Here is an 18,986-nt window from a genome sequence, read left to right on the forward strand (position 1 = left end):
GTGCGGGTGGCAGCCACTCGATGTGTCCCTTTCACATTGATGTTTCTCTCCCTCTCTCTCTCCCTCCCACTCTACCTGAACAAAAAATGTCCTCGGGTGAGGATAAAAAATATATATATATATATAAAAAAGAAAAGTATAGGTAACATTGAAATGAGGCTTACGCACCTGCTTATAGGTTCTATCAGAAAAAGGGCACGTACCTCGGTTGCACTTTGTCCCTGGCCCTGGTTGGTCGTGCTGGTGGCAGCCACTCGATGTGTCCCTTCACGTCGATGTTTCTCTCTCTCTCTCCCTTCCTCTCTCTCCCTCCCACTCTATCTGTACAAAAAATGGAAAAATATCCTCGGGTGAGGATAAAAAAAAAAAAAAAAGAAAAGTATAATTTATTTAGGTGTCTTGTTTTAAACAGAGAACTTTGCTGGAGATAACAGAGGACTACAGAACAATAGGGAAAGAGAGGAAAATTGCCCCAACTAAAACAGCCAAATGTTGAGGCCGATTAGCTCACTCACCAAGCCAGTCATATGGATGGTTTTTTGGTTTATTTTGTTTTTAAAGTTTAAGTTTTTTTTATGTTTTTATTAATTTTTTAGAGAGAGAGGAAAGGAGAAAGAGATAGAAACATCAATATGAGTAACACTGATCAGCTGCCTCCTGCACGCCCCTACTGGGGATCAAGCCAGTAACACAAGCGTGTTCCCTGTCAGGGAATCGAACTGGGACCTCAGTCCTTGGGTCTAAGCTCAATCCACTGAGCCACTCCGGCGGGGCTTTTATTGTTGAAAAAGAAATAAAGAATACTAACTGACTTTAAACTATGGTATAATTCAATAAAATAAAACAAAAGGGCTGGAATATTTTTGTCATTTACCTGCAAGGCTGTATTCTTCTCTCAAATGTCTAGGGTTTTCAGGATGTTTAAAAGAAAATTAACATTTATTTCAATCTTTACAAAAGACAGACCACACCAAAGCTGCCAAATGAAAGCAGGAGAATCAAGGCTATCATTGCACTCTATGTAATACAGCTAGGCTTCTTGAGGCCTCAGGCTTTCCAAAAAGGACTTAGTAACCCATTCCTACCCTAAAAGTAAAATTTTAAAAATTAGAAGCAAACAGCACAAAACACAGCAAAAAGTACTACAAGTGATTGCCTCTGGAGAAAGGGACCAGGTGGTAGAAAGGATGGATGCTCCTTTTTATTGTCAACATTGCAATACTATTTAACTATTTAAACTATGTATACATATTATTTTTGTTTAAAAACAAAAATGTTGCTAGAAAAAAAGCAAGCACCTGGTACATATAAAATATTACATATAAACAAACCAAAAATACACATAGAAAACTATAATCGCCTATCTGTAATTCTAAAAGATCAGTGGTGTCCAGGGGCTGTAAGAACAGGGAAATGAGGAAAGTCTGCTAGTGGGAACTGAGTTTCTTTCTGGGGTGCTGAAAATGTTCTGGAATTAGATGGTGGTGATACCTGCACAGCTTTGTGAGTATACTGAAAACTGCTGAATTATTATATTTTTAAAAGATGAATTTTATAGTATATAAATTTATCTCAATAAAAAAAGAGTTAATGAGCCCTGGCTGGTTTGGCTCAGCAGCTGGAGCGTCAGCCTGCGGTCCAGAGAGACCTGAGTTCGGTTCCCGCTAGGGGCACGTACTCAGTTGCAGTTTGTCCCCGGCCCTGGTTGGGTCGTGCAGGTGGCAACCACTCGATGTGTCCCTTTCACGTTGATGTTTCTCTCTCTCTCCCTCCCTCCTACTCTATCTGAACAAAAAAATGGAAAAATGTCCTCGGGTGAGGATAAAAAATAATAATAATAAAATAATAGCCATTCTAAAAACAAAAAGGGGGTTAATGATAGCATATATTTGCTGACCAAAAAAATAAGGCTAAATAGAGGAAACAAGGGGAAATACTAAAGAAAAGCTCTTTGAGTAATGGCAGTCATGTATACTTAAAGTGCTGGATATTTGGGGAAAATAATATTCTCCTATAATGTGTTAGAATGGTAAAGTGCCGCCAGGCAGGTGGTGCTCAGTGGCTGAGCATCAATCCATGTACCAAGAGGTCGCTGGTTTGATTTCTGGTCACAGCACATGCCCAGGTTGTGGGCTAAATCCCCAGTGGGGGGCACGCAGGAGGCAGCCGATCGATGTTCTCTCTCATCGATGTTTCTATCTCTCTCTCCTTCCACCTCCCTCTCTAAAATGAATAAAGAAAAAAATTTTAAAAAACAAAAAGAATGGTAAAGTGCCATAACTCCTTTCAAGAATAATTTGGAGACATGGATGCATGGAACAGACTGACATATCATGGGGGGGATTAACTAAAGAACTTATATACACTTATATACATATATGCATAGCCAATAGACACAGAAAATAGTGTAGATCAAGGCTTGGGGTGGGACTGGGGTGGAAGGGATGGGGGAATTGGGGGACATTTGTAATACTGTCAATGATTAAACATACATGTATGTTTTCTTTTTATTGTAGCTATCTCATACATTAGATTATTTTTTTATAATTTAGAAAGAATGACATATCTGACTCAGAATTTTCTGTAGAAATTAGAATTTATATGAGAAAAATGTATTTTGCTTTTTCTTAGTACTGTTTAGTAATTATTAAGTATGCAAAAATATAATTTTTTCTTTTTTCTTAATTGATTTTAAAGAGAGAGGAAGGGAGAGGGAAAGAGACAGAGAAACACTGATGAGAGAGAACATCAATTGGCCACCTCCTACATGGCCCCACTGCGGATCTGGACCACAACATGGGCAGGTGCCCTCACCAAGAATCAAACCAGCGACCTCTTGGTGCACAAGTCAATGTTCAACCACTGAGCCACACTGGCCAGGTAATATAAGTAATTTTAGTACATGTTTAACAATACCTTGAAAATCATTGTTATGAGAATAAAATTTAATACAATGTTGTGAGTATATATGAAGACTCTGATTTGTGCAAATTTTTCAGGAGGTAAGAAAAATATATTAAAAATCTTGGAAAAAATAAAGAACAATTTGGCAGTAGTTTTAAAAGAGGGGAGAATGGGCATTCTCAGACACAGCAATTCCACTTCTAGGTGGTTTTCTAATGTTTTCAACTGGAATCCATAGTAAGAAATATATGTTACATCATGACCAAATATACACATACATAAAGTTTAAACTAAATTCATTTATGTACTGCACTCTAATACTTTCTACTCTGTTCTAGTTCTTTATTTTTTTAAATGTTTTTTTTAATCCTCACCTGAGGATGTTTTTATTTATTTTAGAGAGAGGGGGAGGGAAAGAGAGAGAGAGAGAAAGGGAAACATCAATGTGAGAGAGAAACATCGATTGAATGTCTCCCATATGCATCCCCACCAGGGATTGAACCTGCAACCCAGATATGTGCCCTAACCCAGAATCGAACCTGTGACCTTCGGGGGCACAGGGCATCACTCCAACCAACCTAGCCAGGATACTTAGGGAAAGTTAGATGCTCAGTCGAGGTGTATACAGGAGGTAACCAATTGATGTTTCTCTCTCACATCAATGTTTCTTTCTTTCTCTCTCTCTCCCTTCCTCTCTCTAAAATCAATAAATGTATCCTCCAGTGAGGATTAAAAAAAAAGAGAGACACATGACTTGGTCCTCCTGACCCTTACAAAGAAATTTGGGGATAGACTCTACAACTGTAGCTTACTATTTTTTTTGTTAGAAGTCTTTTATTACTATTTGACCTTTTCAAATATATTCATGCTTTATTTTCAACCACACACATATCATTGTAATAAAAATTTTGATTATCAACATATACATTAAAGGTATTATTTTGTTCATTTTTGATCATTTGTAAGCCTTTTTCTTCCTTACCTTCTTCCCACCTGGCTTCTCCACAGTGAAAACTTCATTCCAGATCTGAATCCCAGTAGTTTCTGGGTCAGAGCCCCCTCTCCATGAAAATCCTGTTAATGGTTCTTCTGCATCACCTAACCAATTTGAATGGCCACCTTCTTTCTACAGGAGAAATAGGACATTTCCATTAAATCTTAAATTTAATATTAAACATGAAAAATAATGCATGAGCTTATTTTGCTCTTTCAAACAGAAATTCTCATTTTCCAATTTGAAAAGAAATTAATTCTACCTTACCTGGAAATATAGGTATCGAAGCATAAAGTCCAGAAAGAAGGACTTGCCCTTTCGGAAGGCACCAGCCACTGACACCACCACCACATCAAGGTCTCGAATGTGGTCCTGCAAGAGGATGCTGGCTAAGGCCTTCTCTTCCAGCTCAAAGGAATGTTGGTCTTTATGAACCAAAACAACTTGCACTGGACCAGGCTTTCCACTCTCCATGGCATCACCTATGTTGTTACAGAGAAAAGCATTAGTTTCAAATATTTTTAAATATGTATTTTCAAACATGGACAGAGCAAAAACTTAAGGTACCAAAGCACTAACCATAAAAAAAAATTTTAAAAAGACAAATTAAGCTTCATTAAAATTAAGAATTTTGTTCATTAAAGATACATTATGAAAGTAAAAACGCAAACCACAGGATAAAAGAAAATATCACAATTCCTATATCCAAAGGACTCATATCCAGAATCAATACAGAAATCCATAAGAAAAAGACAAATATACCAGCTCTGGCCCATATGGCTGTTGGTTGAGAGTCATCCCATGCACCAAGAGTTCACTAGTTTGAATCCCAGTCAGGGCACATGCCCAGGTGTTGGGCTCAATCCCCAGTAGGGGGCATACAGGAGGCATTCGATCAATGTTTCTCTTGTGGATGTTTCTCTCTCCATCTCCCTTTCTCTCTCTCTAACATCAGTAAAAACATATTTTTTAAAAGGAATAAATAAATGGTCAATAATCATATGAAAAGGTGCTTCCATACCATTACTTATCAAAGAAATGTAAATTAAAACCATAATGAACCCTAGCCAGTGCTGCCCAGTGGTTAGAACGTCAGCCTGTGCACTGAAGGTTTACAGGTTCAATTCCTGGTCAAGGGCATGTACCTGGGTTGCAGGCTCCATCCCAGGCCCTGGTCCAGGCGTGTGGGGGAGGCAACTAATCAATGTGTCTCTCTCACATTGATGTTTCTTTCTCTCTCTCTCCCCCCTCCCCTACTCTCTTCCACTTTCTCTAAAAATCAATAGAAAAAATATCCTCAGGTGAGAATTAACCACACACACACACACACACACACACACACACACACTTAACCATAATGAGATCCACTTCCTGCCCATCAGAATGGCTAAAATTTAAAAGAAGGACAATATCAACTGTGGCAGAGGATATTGTACAACTGGAATTCTCATTCATTCTGATGGGAATATTACCACTTTGGAAAATTGTTTGGTAGTATCTATAAAAAATAAACATACCTATGGCCCAGCAATTCCACTCCTAGGTACACTTTATTCAAAACAGTCCAAAACTGGAAATAGCCCAAACATCCATCAACAGAAAGGGTGCCTGCCACTGCTATGCCTTTTGCATGTATTATTTAATCCTCAGAACAACCTTATGGGGTAAATAATACTGTCCCATTAATTATAAGAAAACTAAGGCCTACAAAAGATAAGCATCTTGCCCAATAGGTCCTGGAGGAGATCTTGAAAAGGTCTTTATACAGCTATATTTTATAGACCACTCTTAATAATCCTGTCAAGGGGGCAATTTATTCTTAGCTCTAAATTAAGCACTAACTAGTAGTTTCCCTACCAGAGTTGAAAGCAGAAAGATAATTCTTTGAAATTCAGAGCCATTTAGTAGCTATGGATATATGGAAAGTTTACAAAAAAGTAGCAGCAGGGCCTCAAGACTGAAGCAAAGCACTATTTCCCTAAGTGTGAGTACATATCATTGGTACTGAAAGAGATGTTTTAGGCAGTTAAAGGGACATTTTATTTTAATAATTATGAATTTCAATATCTATTCAGAAATAAATCCACATTTTAATATATCATGGCTTAGAAGGAGGCTAAGTTTAAAGAATGAATCACTTTAAAGTAAATTTAAGGACAAACATTCAGTAAAGCATATAAGGTAGGCAGTTATGGTCAAAAATCATAAATATGGTCCCCAAATTACTTTGGTCCCAGAAGCACAAAAGGTTGCATGATCACAGCAGCCAAAGTCAACAAAGCTTAACTGCCAGAGTCTATCTACCCTTTAACCTACGAAATTACTGCTCACTTTTTACACTTTATCAGATAGCAACAAAAGGGTTCTTGCCACTTTTTAATTTTTTACAGACCAATGGAAAACAAATATAGGTTGAATGTCATGCTATAGTTATAATAAATGCATACTAATACTTTTCTTTACCATTATTGGTGGTAAAGAATGGAAACATTTCTGTGAATAATCTCTTAGAGTTCTTATTGCCACAATAGCAGGTGAATCCAGGACTTAAACACCTTCAGTCTTTCATATAAAAATACTAATGAGAACAATTTATTCAGACTTTATGAATAGCAGTACTCAAAGCAGTACCAAAGTCCCTGAAATAGCTGTTAGCTCACCCAATATTCATTCTCCCCTCCTGCTACAGTAACAGATTTTTGCTGGGCATATCAACTACCCAAAAGAAACACATTTCCAACCCAACCTTGCAGCTAGGGTGTCACCATGTGACTAAATTCTGACTGGAAATGATGCAGCAACTTCCAGGTCAAATATTTTCCCCCTTCCTGCTGGTTAAATGTAGAAGTGGGAGTGAGTCACCCTGGGCCAGGCACATGAGGGCAACACCCTAGGAATATTGGAGGAACAAGAGAGGTAGGGCCTAGGACTTCATGTAACTGAACTGCCATGCTGGTTCACTATTATGTGAAAGAAAAGTAAAAATGTACCTTGTTTAAATCACTTACCTAGAGGCTCAATCAGATATAGCCAAACCTAGAAACCAATACAACAGTCCCCCAGGACTTCACAATTAAGTTCATGATACTGGCTCTTTCAGTTTCATCTGTTTCACTATTAAAGTTTACTGAGCCATGTGAATGCACTAATACATAGCAGACACAAAATAAACAACTGGCTACAGACAAGATGGAATAATCCAATGACTAAAATGTATGTAGTTATACATAATAAGTTGCACTTCAAGAGAAGTTGGCGACCACTAAGAAAGACAGTTTTTAAAAAAAGGGTGATAAAGCCTTCACTCATGTCTTCCTCTTTTTCTGCCTATATCATAGTGAAAAGGAAGAGAAGCAGGCTATGTTTAGTTGGATGTTCCTGCACTTCTCCTCACAACTATACAGTGGGCATACTGGATTTAAAAAATACCTTGTTCTTTTGGCTTGTACACCAAAATTCAAGTTAAACAAATAGAGCTGCTCAGTTTACACTACACCATCTTTATCTCTCACTTTCTAGGACAATGGGACTAGATTACTGATCTTCCAAGTAAAAACTACTTGTACTCACCCCTTTCCAGGTGTCATGTAAATGTCCTTTGCTGACTTATCCTCACAACTAAGACTACCCAATCCTTTAGACCCCTTAATCCAAATCTTAGGACCCTCTTCCAACCTTTCTTATATATTAGATTGATCATCCAAGTCACCATCCCCAAGTGTTTCTTTAATGTCACCTCAGTCCCTTAAGGCTAAACTCCTTAATTATAGTACATAAACATATTATGACAGCAACTATATAAAAACATTTTATCACCCTGGCCAGTTTGGCTCAGCGGTTAGAGCGTCAGCATGTGGAACAGAGAGACCTGGGTTCAGTTCCCGCTAGGGGCACGTACCTCAGTTGCAGTTTGTCCTTGGCCCCGGTTAGGGTCGTGTGGATGGCGACCACTCGATGTGTCTCTCTCACGTTGATGTTTCTCTCTCTCTTCCTCCCTCATTCCTGCCCACTGTCTGAAGATAAATGCAAAAATGTCCTTGGGTGAGGATAATAAATAATAATAAAATAAAATAAATAAATAAAATAAAAATACTTGTATATTTAAAAAAAAACAAAAACATTTTATGGACTGACAACTTAAAAGTTAAAATCTCCATCCTACAAATCAAAGCCTTTCACACACATACACACCCCGCCCTCACTGCCTTAGTTCCTCTAATTTCTTACTCTCCTCATCCTCCCAGGCAAATTTATTCTCATTAGTCTTTCTATTGGGAGAAAGTTAGGATTCAGGTCCTATCCTAATTCCTAAATCTCAAGTGCACAACCCACACAACCATTTGTTCTCATCGCCTGAAATGCTTCTTCCCCCGTGACTCCATGCAAAAATACTTGCTCATTCTTCACCACTCACCTTCACCCTCCCTTTGTCCTGATCCTCCCCAGCCTATCCTCTCAAAGGATACATCATTTACACGGTATACTAAAATGAAAACAGAATCTGGAATCAAGACAAAACAGGATTTGAATCCTTCCTTTCTCTCCTCTAGAATGTAAGCTCCATGAGTGCAAGAATTTTTGTCTCTGGTTCAGTGCTATATCCCCCAAGATCTTGGAACAGTGTCCACATATAGTAGACACCCAGTAAATATTTGTAGAATAAACTAATACAATCCACCACTTAGTCACAATGTGACTATGAATAAATTTCTAACCACCTGCAGCTCCATTTATTTATAAATACCCATCTGAAAGCCTAGTGTCTGACACATTTTTAGGGATTCAATAAAGTGGGCCCACTTTCCTATTTCCACTAAAACACTGTACATACAGTCTACTCATTACAACTACTATCATATTGTAATTTTAATTTACCACCAGACTGGAAACTCCTGGGGAGTAAAACCTAGGAGGCATTCAGCCTCAGTACCTAACACAGAAAGAATAATAGTTTCCTAATGTTGTGGGCACTAAAACCAATAGTACAGCTCAATAAAAATCAGTTTCTTCCCTTCCCCTTCCCAGTCTCCTTTCTTTTATTGTCAAATTCCTTAAAGATATGTCTTCATCCACTTATCAATCCATTCCCCTTAGTACCTTGCTATCTGACTTTCCTCTCAATCTCTCATTTATTTATGACCTCTCTTGCCAAATTCAAGAGCCCTTTCTTGATTCTCATTCAATCCTATCTCTCTGTGACAAAACACAACTGCCACCCACTTCTAAAACGTCTTAAAACCTATGAACTCAGTGACAGTGCACATTGCTAGTTCTCTTCCAAACTTTTTATCAGAGCCCTGGCCAGTTTTGCTCAGTGGTTAGAGTATCGGCCTGTGGACCACTGAGTCCCTGGTTCGGTTCCTGCTAAGGGCACGTACCTCGGCTGCAGTTCCCGCCCCCCCCCCCCGTTTGGGGTCATGTGGGTGGCAACCACTCGATGTGTCTCTCTCACATCTATGTTTCTCCCTCTCTTCCTCCTTCTCTCCCTCCCGCTCTATCTGAAGATAAATGCAAAAATGTCCTTGGGTAAGAATAAAAAAAAATCTTTTTATCAGAAACTCTTCACTTTTTTCTTTTCAGCCTCCTATAATATACACCAACGCTCTGCTTCAATCTTTTGCACAGTTCTCATCCGCTCCCTCAATGATCAACTTAGTCTTATTTCACTACACCCTCTATGTTAGTGACACAACTTCATTATTTCTAACCTGTATTCAGGTCCAAATGTACAATTGCCTAAGGGACAGATTCACCTAAATATTCCACCATCACCTCATTCTCAGGAGTTATGTGTAGAAATATATGGGCATAAGAGTCAGGAGACAAGATCCTGATCCAGTTCTACCACAACCTATGTGATTCTAGACATGTCTAGTCTCACTCTCAAACAAAAAAATAAGCCAAGATTTAACCTCTAGCAACCCTTCCAATACTAGCATTTTTAGAAATCTACATTTAGTGTCATCAAAATGAATCCCGTTATTCCACTTCTCTCATGTCTCCATCGTCAGACTCCACATCTTCCCTATCTTCCTATATGCAATATACCATAAAATTCTATCATTTCTTCCTTCCATGATTTAAGTTCCTGCTTTCGCAAAGGCTGTTATTCTAGTGAGGCAATATGTATAGGAGAAAGGCCTTCTGAACAATCAGGAAAAACCAGGGTTTGGGGCCCAGTTGTGCACTTAATATAAGAGCCTGAGTAAAATCACTTTATTCTGTGTCTTGGTTTCCTCAAAATCAGGCAGTTAGGTGAAGCTATTTTCTAGCTCTAAAATTCAGTGACTCTTGAATTGAAAATTTCCTAGATATCTAAACTGACCAAACTTGCTAGGCAATCTATTCATCTCTTGGCTTAATTAAAGTTGTACAGGACTAGCTAAAGAACAAATCAAAATTTATGATTAGCCCTGGCTGGATGGCTCAATTAGTTGGAGCGTTGTTCCAAACACCAAAAGGTTGTGGGTTCGATTCCAGTTCAGGGCCTCAATGTCTCTCTCTCTCCCCATCCCTCTCTAAAATCAATTATTTATTTATTATTATTTTTTTTTATCCTCACCCGAGGACATTTTTCCATTTTTTGTTCAGATAGAGTGGGAGGGAGAGAGAGGAAGAGAGAGAAAAACATTGACGTGAAAGGGACACATCGAGTGGCTGCCTCCTGCACCACCCAACCAGGGCCGGGGACAAACTGCAACCGAGGTAGGTGCCCTTACCGTGAACTGAACCCATGTTTCTCTGGACCGCAGGCTGATGCTCTAACCGCTGAGCCAAACCGGCCAGGGCTAAAATCAATTTTTTAAAAAATTATGATGATCAAAAACATTAAAGCAATTTGTTCAAAACCCACACAAAAGATTCAAGGTTTAGGGTTTTCTCTGGGGGGAGGGGTAGTTTCCCCCTAACTGCAGTGAAATCACTTCCACTTCTCAGAAATCTTAAACTCTGGGGATCTAACCTCCAGGGATGGTACTAGAAAACCTTTAAGTGACAGTAATATATGCCTTCTCCCTATAGCAAAGCAATTATTTTCCAAAGTCTGGATATGTACTTTAAGACAACAGTAATGCTGTTATATGAACAGTTAATGTTCATTTATATGAAGAGTAAATGCTATATTATGTTCACTTATATGAACAATAGCGGTGACATTTTTGTACACATACAGATATGGCCTCACCATAGTAACATTTGTCATCCATGTACATGTAAATGAGCTTAAAACCTGCTGTTTGTTTTATTTTAAATGAGAAGTACTGTATCATACTGCTAATTCTGATTATTACTGTAAATAGCTCAAGGTAATGCTACATCACCCATCATTTCAAGTATGTAGAAAATGTTGAAATTATTTGGATAATTAAAACACTCTCTCCCTGGCTGGTGTGGCTCAGTCGATTGAGCGTCACCCCATGCACCAAAGAGTTGTTGGTTCAATTCTAGGTCAGGGCACATGCCCAGGTTGTGGGCTCAATCCCCAGTAAGGGGTGTGCAGAGGCAGCATCGATGTTTCCCTCTTTTCCCTCCTCTCTTTTTAAAATCAATAAAAACAGCCGGGTGGCTGTGGCTCGCTGGTTGAGCATTAACCCATGCACCAAGAGGTCACCAGTTCAGTTCCCAGTCAGGGTACATGCCCAGGTTGTGGGCCTAGTCCCCAGTGGGGGGCATGCAGGAGGCGGCCAATCGATGTTCTCCCTCGATTTTTCTCTCTCTCTCTCTCTCTAAAATCAATAAAGAAAAAATATTTTAAAAAAATAAAATCAATAAAAACACATTTAAATAAATAAACTCTCCAATAGTTCCTGTGTAAGCTACAACCTTTTTCCTAATTACTTTTATTTCTTTAATCGTTTAAAATAAACTTTATTAAAACCATTCTACTTGATCAAAGTCCCATGGTTAAAAACATGTTCTACTAGCCCTGGCCAGTTTGGCTCAGCGGTTAGAGCGTGGGCCTGCAGTCTGGAGAGACCCAGGTTTGGTTCCCACTAAGGGCACGTATCTCGGTTGCAGTTTGTCCCCGGCCCTGATTGGGTCGTGTAGGTGGCGACCACTCGATATGTCCCTTTCACGTCAATGTTTCTTTCTCTCTTTCTCTGCCCGTCCCCCCCCCCCCCACTCTATCTGAACAAAATATCCAAAAATGCCCTCCGGTGAGGATAAAAAAAAAAAAAGAAAGCATGTTCCACTAGAAGAAAGTTTATCAAAAGACTACTCCAGGTCCAGAAAGATATAATATGGTTTGTTATAAAAAACAACATGGTCACAATAACTCATAATTGAATATTGTTTCAGAAGAGCAAAAAGGACTCAAAGTGAATAGGAACCCAAAGAAACTAATTACTTTTTATTTTTAATCCCCACTCGAGGATATTTTTTTAATTGACTTTACAGAGAGAGGAAGAGAGAAAGAAACATCGATCAATCGCCTCCTGTACTCACCCCAACCAGGAATCAAACCCGAAACCTAGCCATATTATGTGCCCTGAATAGGAATCAAACCTGAAACCTTTTCATGTACTGGACAGTGCTCCAACCAACTGAACCACCTAGCCAGGGCCAAAGAAACTAATTACTTTTAAAGTACTGATTTATCATTTACTTTTGCTAGGACATACCTTAATCTAGACTACCAATAGGTTTAAATAAACCTGTTCAAATACCCTCTGTGATAGTGCACTCAATAGACTAGCTCTGCACTAAAATGACAAAGACAAGTCAAGTAGAACAAAACTGAAATATGAACAGGAAAAATGAATTACTATAGGGAAGGATTTGTAGAGATATGTGCAAATTACAGCACTGACTCTTCCTAGAATTACCTAAGTCTGAATTTTTAAAGATCTTTTAAAAAAGTAGATAGGACTATTAAACCATAATTGGCCTTTTCAGTACTATGGAAAATATAAATCTAAGAAATAAGTTCTATCAGAAAAGCATTATGGGGAAAAAGTTTACCCTTCAAATCTTTGAGAAGACCACCTGAACTGTAATAAAGTCAATGAAACGAGCAGATTGGAAGCAATTACAATAGCTATTTCAGAAAATTCACACAGAAATGTAGTTGATCAATTCGACAGCACAGAACAGGGTCTCAACTTCAACACTACTGATATTTTGGGCTGGATAACTTTGCTGTGGGATGTTTAGCAGCATCTCTGGCCTCTAACCCCCTAGATACCAGTAGTATTTCCCCCTGGTTATGAGACCCAAAAATGTCTCCAGACTTTTGCTAAACGTCCCATGTGGCAAAATTACTTGGGGTAAGAACCAGTAGGGTGGAGCCAGCCTCAGTGCTCATCCTTACTGTCCAGTGAGTTCCGAAAAGCAAATTAACTACAGTTAGAAACATTTCACTGAGTAGAGTACATGACTCAGGGTGAAATTATGACCTGACTTTTCCACTCTCCTTTTGAAATACCATTCTCTAAAATAAAAAAGCAACACACCCAACAGAAGCATACCATTTTCACGCCTTGTTCTTGCTCGCAGTCTTTCAAGTTCCTAATTCACAGACCAGGCCAGAGAACACATCATATGAGAAAGTAAGTACACTAGGCCCTCAGCCAACTCTAGAACTGCTGGGTGTGGCTCCTTTTGGTGATGGCAAGGAAGTACGTTTATGTACTCTAATCTGTCTTAAGGTAGGAATATAATGGTAGATACACATAAAGTTTTTAAACTGTTTCAGTTAAAATACTACTTAAACCCAACTAAACAGAATATTGGGGGGAAATTTACATCCTAATTAAAGGGTTTTGGAGGGAGCTTTTTCTCAATTCATGTTGTAGTAAATCTTTGCACTTTAGCACAGAATGCTAAACAAAACCACATTTTATTAATTAAGAATTTTGTAGTGCTGCCCTGGCCAGTTTGGCTCAGCGATACTGCATCGGCCCATGGACTAATGAGCCTCAGGTTCAATTGCGGCCAAGGGCACTTACCTTGGTTGCGGTTTGTCCCCGGCCCTCGTCGGGGTCGTGTGGGAGGCAACCAGTCCATGTGTCCCTCTCACATCAGTTTCTCTCTCTCCCTTTCACTTCCTCCCTATCTGAAGATAAATAGGAAAAATATCCTGGGATGAAGATTAAATAGAAGAATTTTGTAGTGCTTCATGATTTATGAAGATCAATTATGACTAAACAGTTTTGAAGATTCAGAAATGCAGAGACCCAGCTAAATCTAAATATCTTTTTAATAGAATGAGTTCAATAGTCATCTTATTTGCCTCTTCCTTAAAAATGAGACCACCACCAAAATCATTCTCATTACCTGAAGGTTTTTTAATATTTTTATTGATTTCTAGAGGAAGGAAGGCAGAGGGAAAGAGAAACAGCAATGTGAGAGCAAAACATCTATCTGCTGCCTCTTGCATGCCAACTATTGGGGGTCGGGCTGAAACCAAGTATGTGCTCTAACCAGGAATCCAACCAGCAACCTTTTGGTACACAGGACAATGCCCAACCAACTGAGCCACAACAGCCAGGGGTACCTAAAGGTTTTAATTATGTGTTCCAGTTTTATAAGGCTTTCTTAATTGGCAATATTTATTTGCTTAGATTCCTTATCATTCAAGGCATAAGAAGAATTTAATCTACTCCTTTGCTTATTTACCTACTATACCAGCAAAACCTGTTTCCTAATTTGTAATATTGGTTAGCTGTGAAATATATCTAACATGGTCTAACAACCAAAATCCATGCCAAGAAAAAGCATTTTTAATAAATTTGCAATAACGAGCATCAACTTCTAATACAAATATTGATATTACAAATTATATTTCCTGTATAATAACAAACCAATTCAAACTTAAGCAACCACCTATAGGGAAATTTAGTTATAAAATAGTATGCAAATTAGATTTGGAATTTTTTTTTAACTACTGCCTAGCCCCTCAATGAATTAAATCAGAATCTGTGGGTGGGTCCCAAGCATTGGCAGGTTTTAAAAACCCCAGGTTAGCCCTGGCCGGCTTGGCTCAGTGGTGGAGTGTTGGCCCGTGAATCAGTGACTCGCGGGTTCGATTTCACCCAAGGGCACGTACTTCAGTTGCAATTCATATCGGGCCCTGGGTGGGGTTGTGCAGAAGGCAACCAGTGGATGTGTCCCTCTCACGTCGATGTTTCTCTCTCCCTCTCTCTCCCTCCCACTCTATCTGAAGAAAATAGAAAATCCTCAGGTGAGAATTAAAAAAAAAACAACCCAGGTTGGCCTGGCTGTTATGGCTCAGTGGTTGAACATGAACCCAAGCACCAAGAGGTTGCCGATTCACATGCCCAGGTTGTGGGTTAATTCCCCAGTGGAGGGCGTGCAGGGGGCAGCCAATCAATGTTCTCTCTCATCAATGTTTTTATCTCTTTCTCTCCCTCTCCCTTCCTCTCTCTAAAAATCAATTTTTTTTTAATTTAGACTAACTTTAAAATGTAGTTTTTTGTTGTTTTTTTTTTAACAATGTCTCAATATGAAACACAAGGCCATAGAAACTTGAACAAGTACACCTAGTCATTATAGGTAAATTCTGAACCAGTTCTCAAACAAGTTCACACAACCTAGGGTTCCTAAGGTACTTCATAGACATCTTAAAAGAATGTGACTCGCCCTAGCCGGTTTGGCTCAGCGGTTAGAGCATAGGCCCTCGGACCAGAGAGTCTCGGGTTCAGTTCTGGTCAAGGGCAAGTACCTCAGTTTAGGTTTGGTCCCTGGCTCTGATCAGAGTCCTACGGGAGGCAACCAATCAATGTGTCTGTGTCTCTTTCTCTCTCTCCCTTCCACTTTGTCTGAAAAAATAAATGGAAAAATATGGTTGGCTGAGGATTTAAAAAAATAAAAGAATATGTGACTCAAAAAAATAAGTAACAATACTATGTGACCAAACTGTTAATGACCACTGGGGAGGTTGAATAAACTTTATATTTACTTTAAATAGTGTGACTCTATCTTTTATTTTATGATTTAGAAATCATAAAATGAAAAACGTACGTGCTGTGCCAATTTTTTTTTTTAATCCTCACCAGGGGATATTTTCTCCATCAATTTTTAGAGAGTGGAAGGGAGGGAGCAGAGGAAGGGAGAGAGAGAGAGAAAAAAAAAAAAAACATGATGTGAGTCCAGCCGGTGTGGCTCAGTGGTTGAGCATCAACCCATGCACCAAGAGGTCGCTGGTTTGATTCCCAGTCAGGACACATGCCCAGGTTGTGGGCCAAATCCCCAGTGGGGGGTGTGCAGGAGGCAGTCAATCGATGTTCTCTCTCATCCATGTTTCCATCTCTCTCTTTCTCTCACTTTCTCTTTCTAAAAACCAATAAAGGAAAAAAAACATGATGTGAAAGAGATCCATCTATTGATTGAGAGAGAAACATCTATGTGAAAAAGATACATCTATTAGTTGCCTCCTGCATATGCCCCAAGGGGTCTGGGATCAAACTTGCAAGTGAGGTAGATGCCCTTGACCAGGAATCGAACCCGAGGCCCTTCAGTGCTCAGGCCAACACTCTAACTACTGAGCAACACCAGCCTGGGCTGTACCAATTTTTTTTAAAGCCTATTCTAAACAGGTCCCATTTAGTGAAAACTAAGAAAAATTGTATTAGTATACCTCATGACATTTACCCTGTATCGTTATTTTTCTTTATTTTGTTTTTACTCCAATGAGATAAACTGCAGTTAATTAAACAATGTGCTGTACTAGTGTAATGCTTCATTATGTAGAGCACTTTTCATCCAAGGGTTTACTTTGAAGGTGATTAAAGCAGCAAAAACAGGGGTTTCTAAACTAGACCACAAGCTAGTTTCTATGGGAGTTGGAAAAAAGTACTAATTTTAGAATTTCGGTACATTCCAATGCTCAATACTTGCCGCGGATTAAAACTGCCTAGCTTTTGCTTCTCCAAAAAGCAAGCCAAAATGTGAAATCGCGTTTTTGGTCCGTTAGTTCTTTCCTCCCTTTCACAAAACATTTCACCCAATTGCGTATCCCAATTTGAGGACTGGGATTTATTTACTAAAATAGGTTCTTCAAACACGTTATTTCCTTTTCTTGCCTTTAGATTTCACAAGTGGAACTTCTGGCCCTTTCAACAGCACACCCATGAAACAAGGATCAGGCCAGGTAAGCGACGTCGCGCCCACGAACGGTTGAGCCTTTCACTGTGGTTTTTATTTCATCCTTTTACTCTCTCTTAGTCCCCCAGGACAGCAGAACAACAGCGTGCAATACCAAACGCACTCAAGGACTCCCTAAAAAATCATGTAGGCCACATTCTTTCAGGTCCTTCATGGAGGTAACGTGCGGGCTGTGAATCTACTTCTGGATACTTCGCGGGGCCAGCGTCTCAAGGTCGTGAGGATGAAAAGAAAGCATCCGACTCGAAGACGCTTCGCAGCCCTCCGAGCTCGTCTCCAAGGTAAACGAAACCGAGCAGCTGCCTTCCCGCTCCCGCGGCAGCTAACAAGGCCTGAGCCACCGGCCCCACCTTCCCGGTGCCAAGGGTGCGGAGCGTCGGGCAGAACGGAGGCAGCGACCCCGGGGCGCCGGGCTCTGCCCAGAGCGGGGCGGAAGGCTCTGGACGCCGCCCCGGAGGGTGAGGAGGCGCCAGACCCGCAGCCAGACCCAGAGGGGCACTAGCGGCCTCCCCCGGGCGCAGGCCCGACCCCCGAAGGAGGCGGCTCCAGCCGTGGGCCGAGTGAGGCGCCGCCCGCGCCGGACCAACCCGGCCCCGCGAGCAGCTCCCGGCCCCGAAATCGCGGGCCAGGGGCCCCGGCGAAGGGCGTGCGGCCCCGGGACAAGGAGGAACGGCGGCACGGACGGGCGGTCTCCTCCCAGCTCTAGAGGAAGGGCAGCGGGGGTGGCCATAAAGCGGGCCTGGGGGAAATTAGGCGCCTCACCTGCTCCTCCCGAGGCAGCCGCTACCGCTCGCTGAGGAGACAACATGGAGCCTCCGCCTTCAGCAGAAGCAGCAGGGCTCAGAGAGGGAAGGGCTTGGGCGGGAACGAACTAGGCCCTGGAGGCGGGTGACGGGCGGGGCCTGGGCTGTGGAAGAAACTGGGGAGAAGGAGGGGCGCGCGGAGCCGCGAGGGAGCGAGCACAGGGCGGGGGGACAAGGCCCGACGGGAGGGTCCGGGCACGGCGAGCTCGGGACGAACAGAAGCGGGAAAGCGCACGCGGCCAAATCCCGCCACCGCCCGACGTGTGTGCGCATGCGCGGGAGCGCGAAGCGCGCCGCCGTCCACCTGGGACTGCGCACTGGGACTGCCGATCCGTTGGCGATTCTCGTCCTATGCCCGCTGGGTCCCCGCCAGCGCTCTCGGTTCTGCGCACTCATTCCGGGCGGGGAGGAAGCAGAAAAAAGGGAGGGACTTCTCGCGGCCCTTCGACAACTGAACTACAACTCCCATCAGGCATTGCGGGGAGGTGCGGGCCGGCCGGAACCCGCCAGTAAGTCCTAACCGAAACCGAGCCTTTGGGATAACCGGTTTCGAACTCCTGTCGAACCTCTACCGGCCGCGCTAGAGACGGTTTTGGTGTTTAACGCCGACCTGGGCCATACTCTGCCCTAAGGACCGAAAGAAGGCCTCAACCCTGGGTGACGTGAGCGGCACCGGTTTCTTTTAACGACTTTGACTTCACAACGAGAGGAGGCTGTGACTTCATTACCACCATTGTTAGCTTCACCCCATATTCCGGTCCCTGGTGAAGCCTGGGGATGCCCCATCACCCCTGTAGTAGCTAACGTAACCAGTGAAGCCCCTTTCACCGGCTGTGTGCGGCCCGAGCCACGGCCATCTTTTAACCTCGGGTTTACAGGAGCTTTTCTGAAGCTGTTTCTGCAAGCACATTCCTAAACTGTATGATAGATCAATAAAAAACAAGACGCTCCGAAAATGCTTTTATTCACACTTCACGTACGATTGAGAAAATGCCAGTTGCCACAATCGAATAGTATTGTTATTTTGTATTTACTGTGGGAAGGGCAGTTCTCTTGGGAGTAAGTAGGTGGTGGAGTTTATGGGAGACCAAAGTGTCCGCCATACCACCACCACCACCTCTTGGCATCACCATTGCCTCATTCATTTGACAAATTATCCA

General features: G+C 41.4%; 1 protein-coding gene across 3 annotated transcripts in view; it reads right to left on the reverse strand.

The window, feature by feature from the left end:
• The window catches only part of ATL3 (atlastin GTPase 3), a 43,884-nt gene extending 25,787 nt beyond the window's left edge, over positions 1-18,097 (reverse strand). For 2 of the 3 annotated variants that reach the window (XM_036260245.1, XM_036260244.1), the window contains exons 1-3: positions 17,786-17,868; positions 4,166-4,380; positions 3,887-4,030 (exon numbers count right to left, since the gene is read on the reverse strand). In XM_036260245.1, the coding sequence (XP_036116138.1) occupies positions 3,887-4,030; positions 4,166-4,380; positions 17,786-17,831 (405 nt within the window). In that variant the 5' untranslated portion in view covers positions 17,832-17,868. Of the gene's footprint in view, positions 1-3,886; positions 4,031-4,165; positions 4,381-17,785 lie in introns of all 3 variants that reach the window. The other variant, XM_036260243.1, reaches the window with a different exon arrangement.
• Positions 18,098-18,986: the final 889 nt, after the last annotated feature.

This window comes from Molossus molossus, unplaced genomic scaffold (genome assembly GCF_014108415.1).
Source record: "Molossus molossus isolate mMolMol1 unplaced genomic scaffold, mMolMol1.p scaffold_m16_p_13, whole genome shotgun sequence".
In the NCBI taxonomy this organism is placed as follows: Eukaryota; Metazoa; Chordata; class Mammalia; order Chiroptera; family Molossidae; genus Molossus; species Molossus molossus.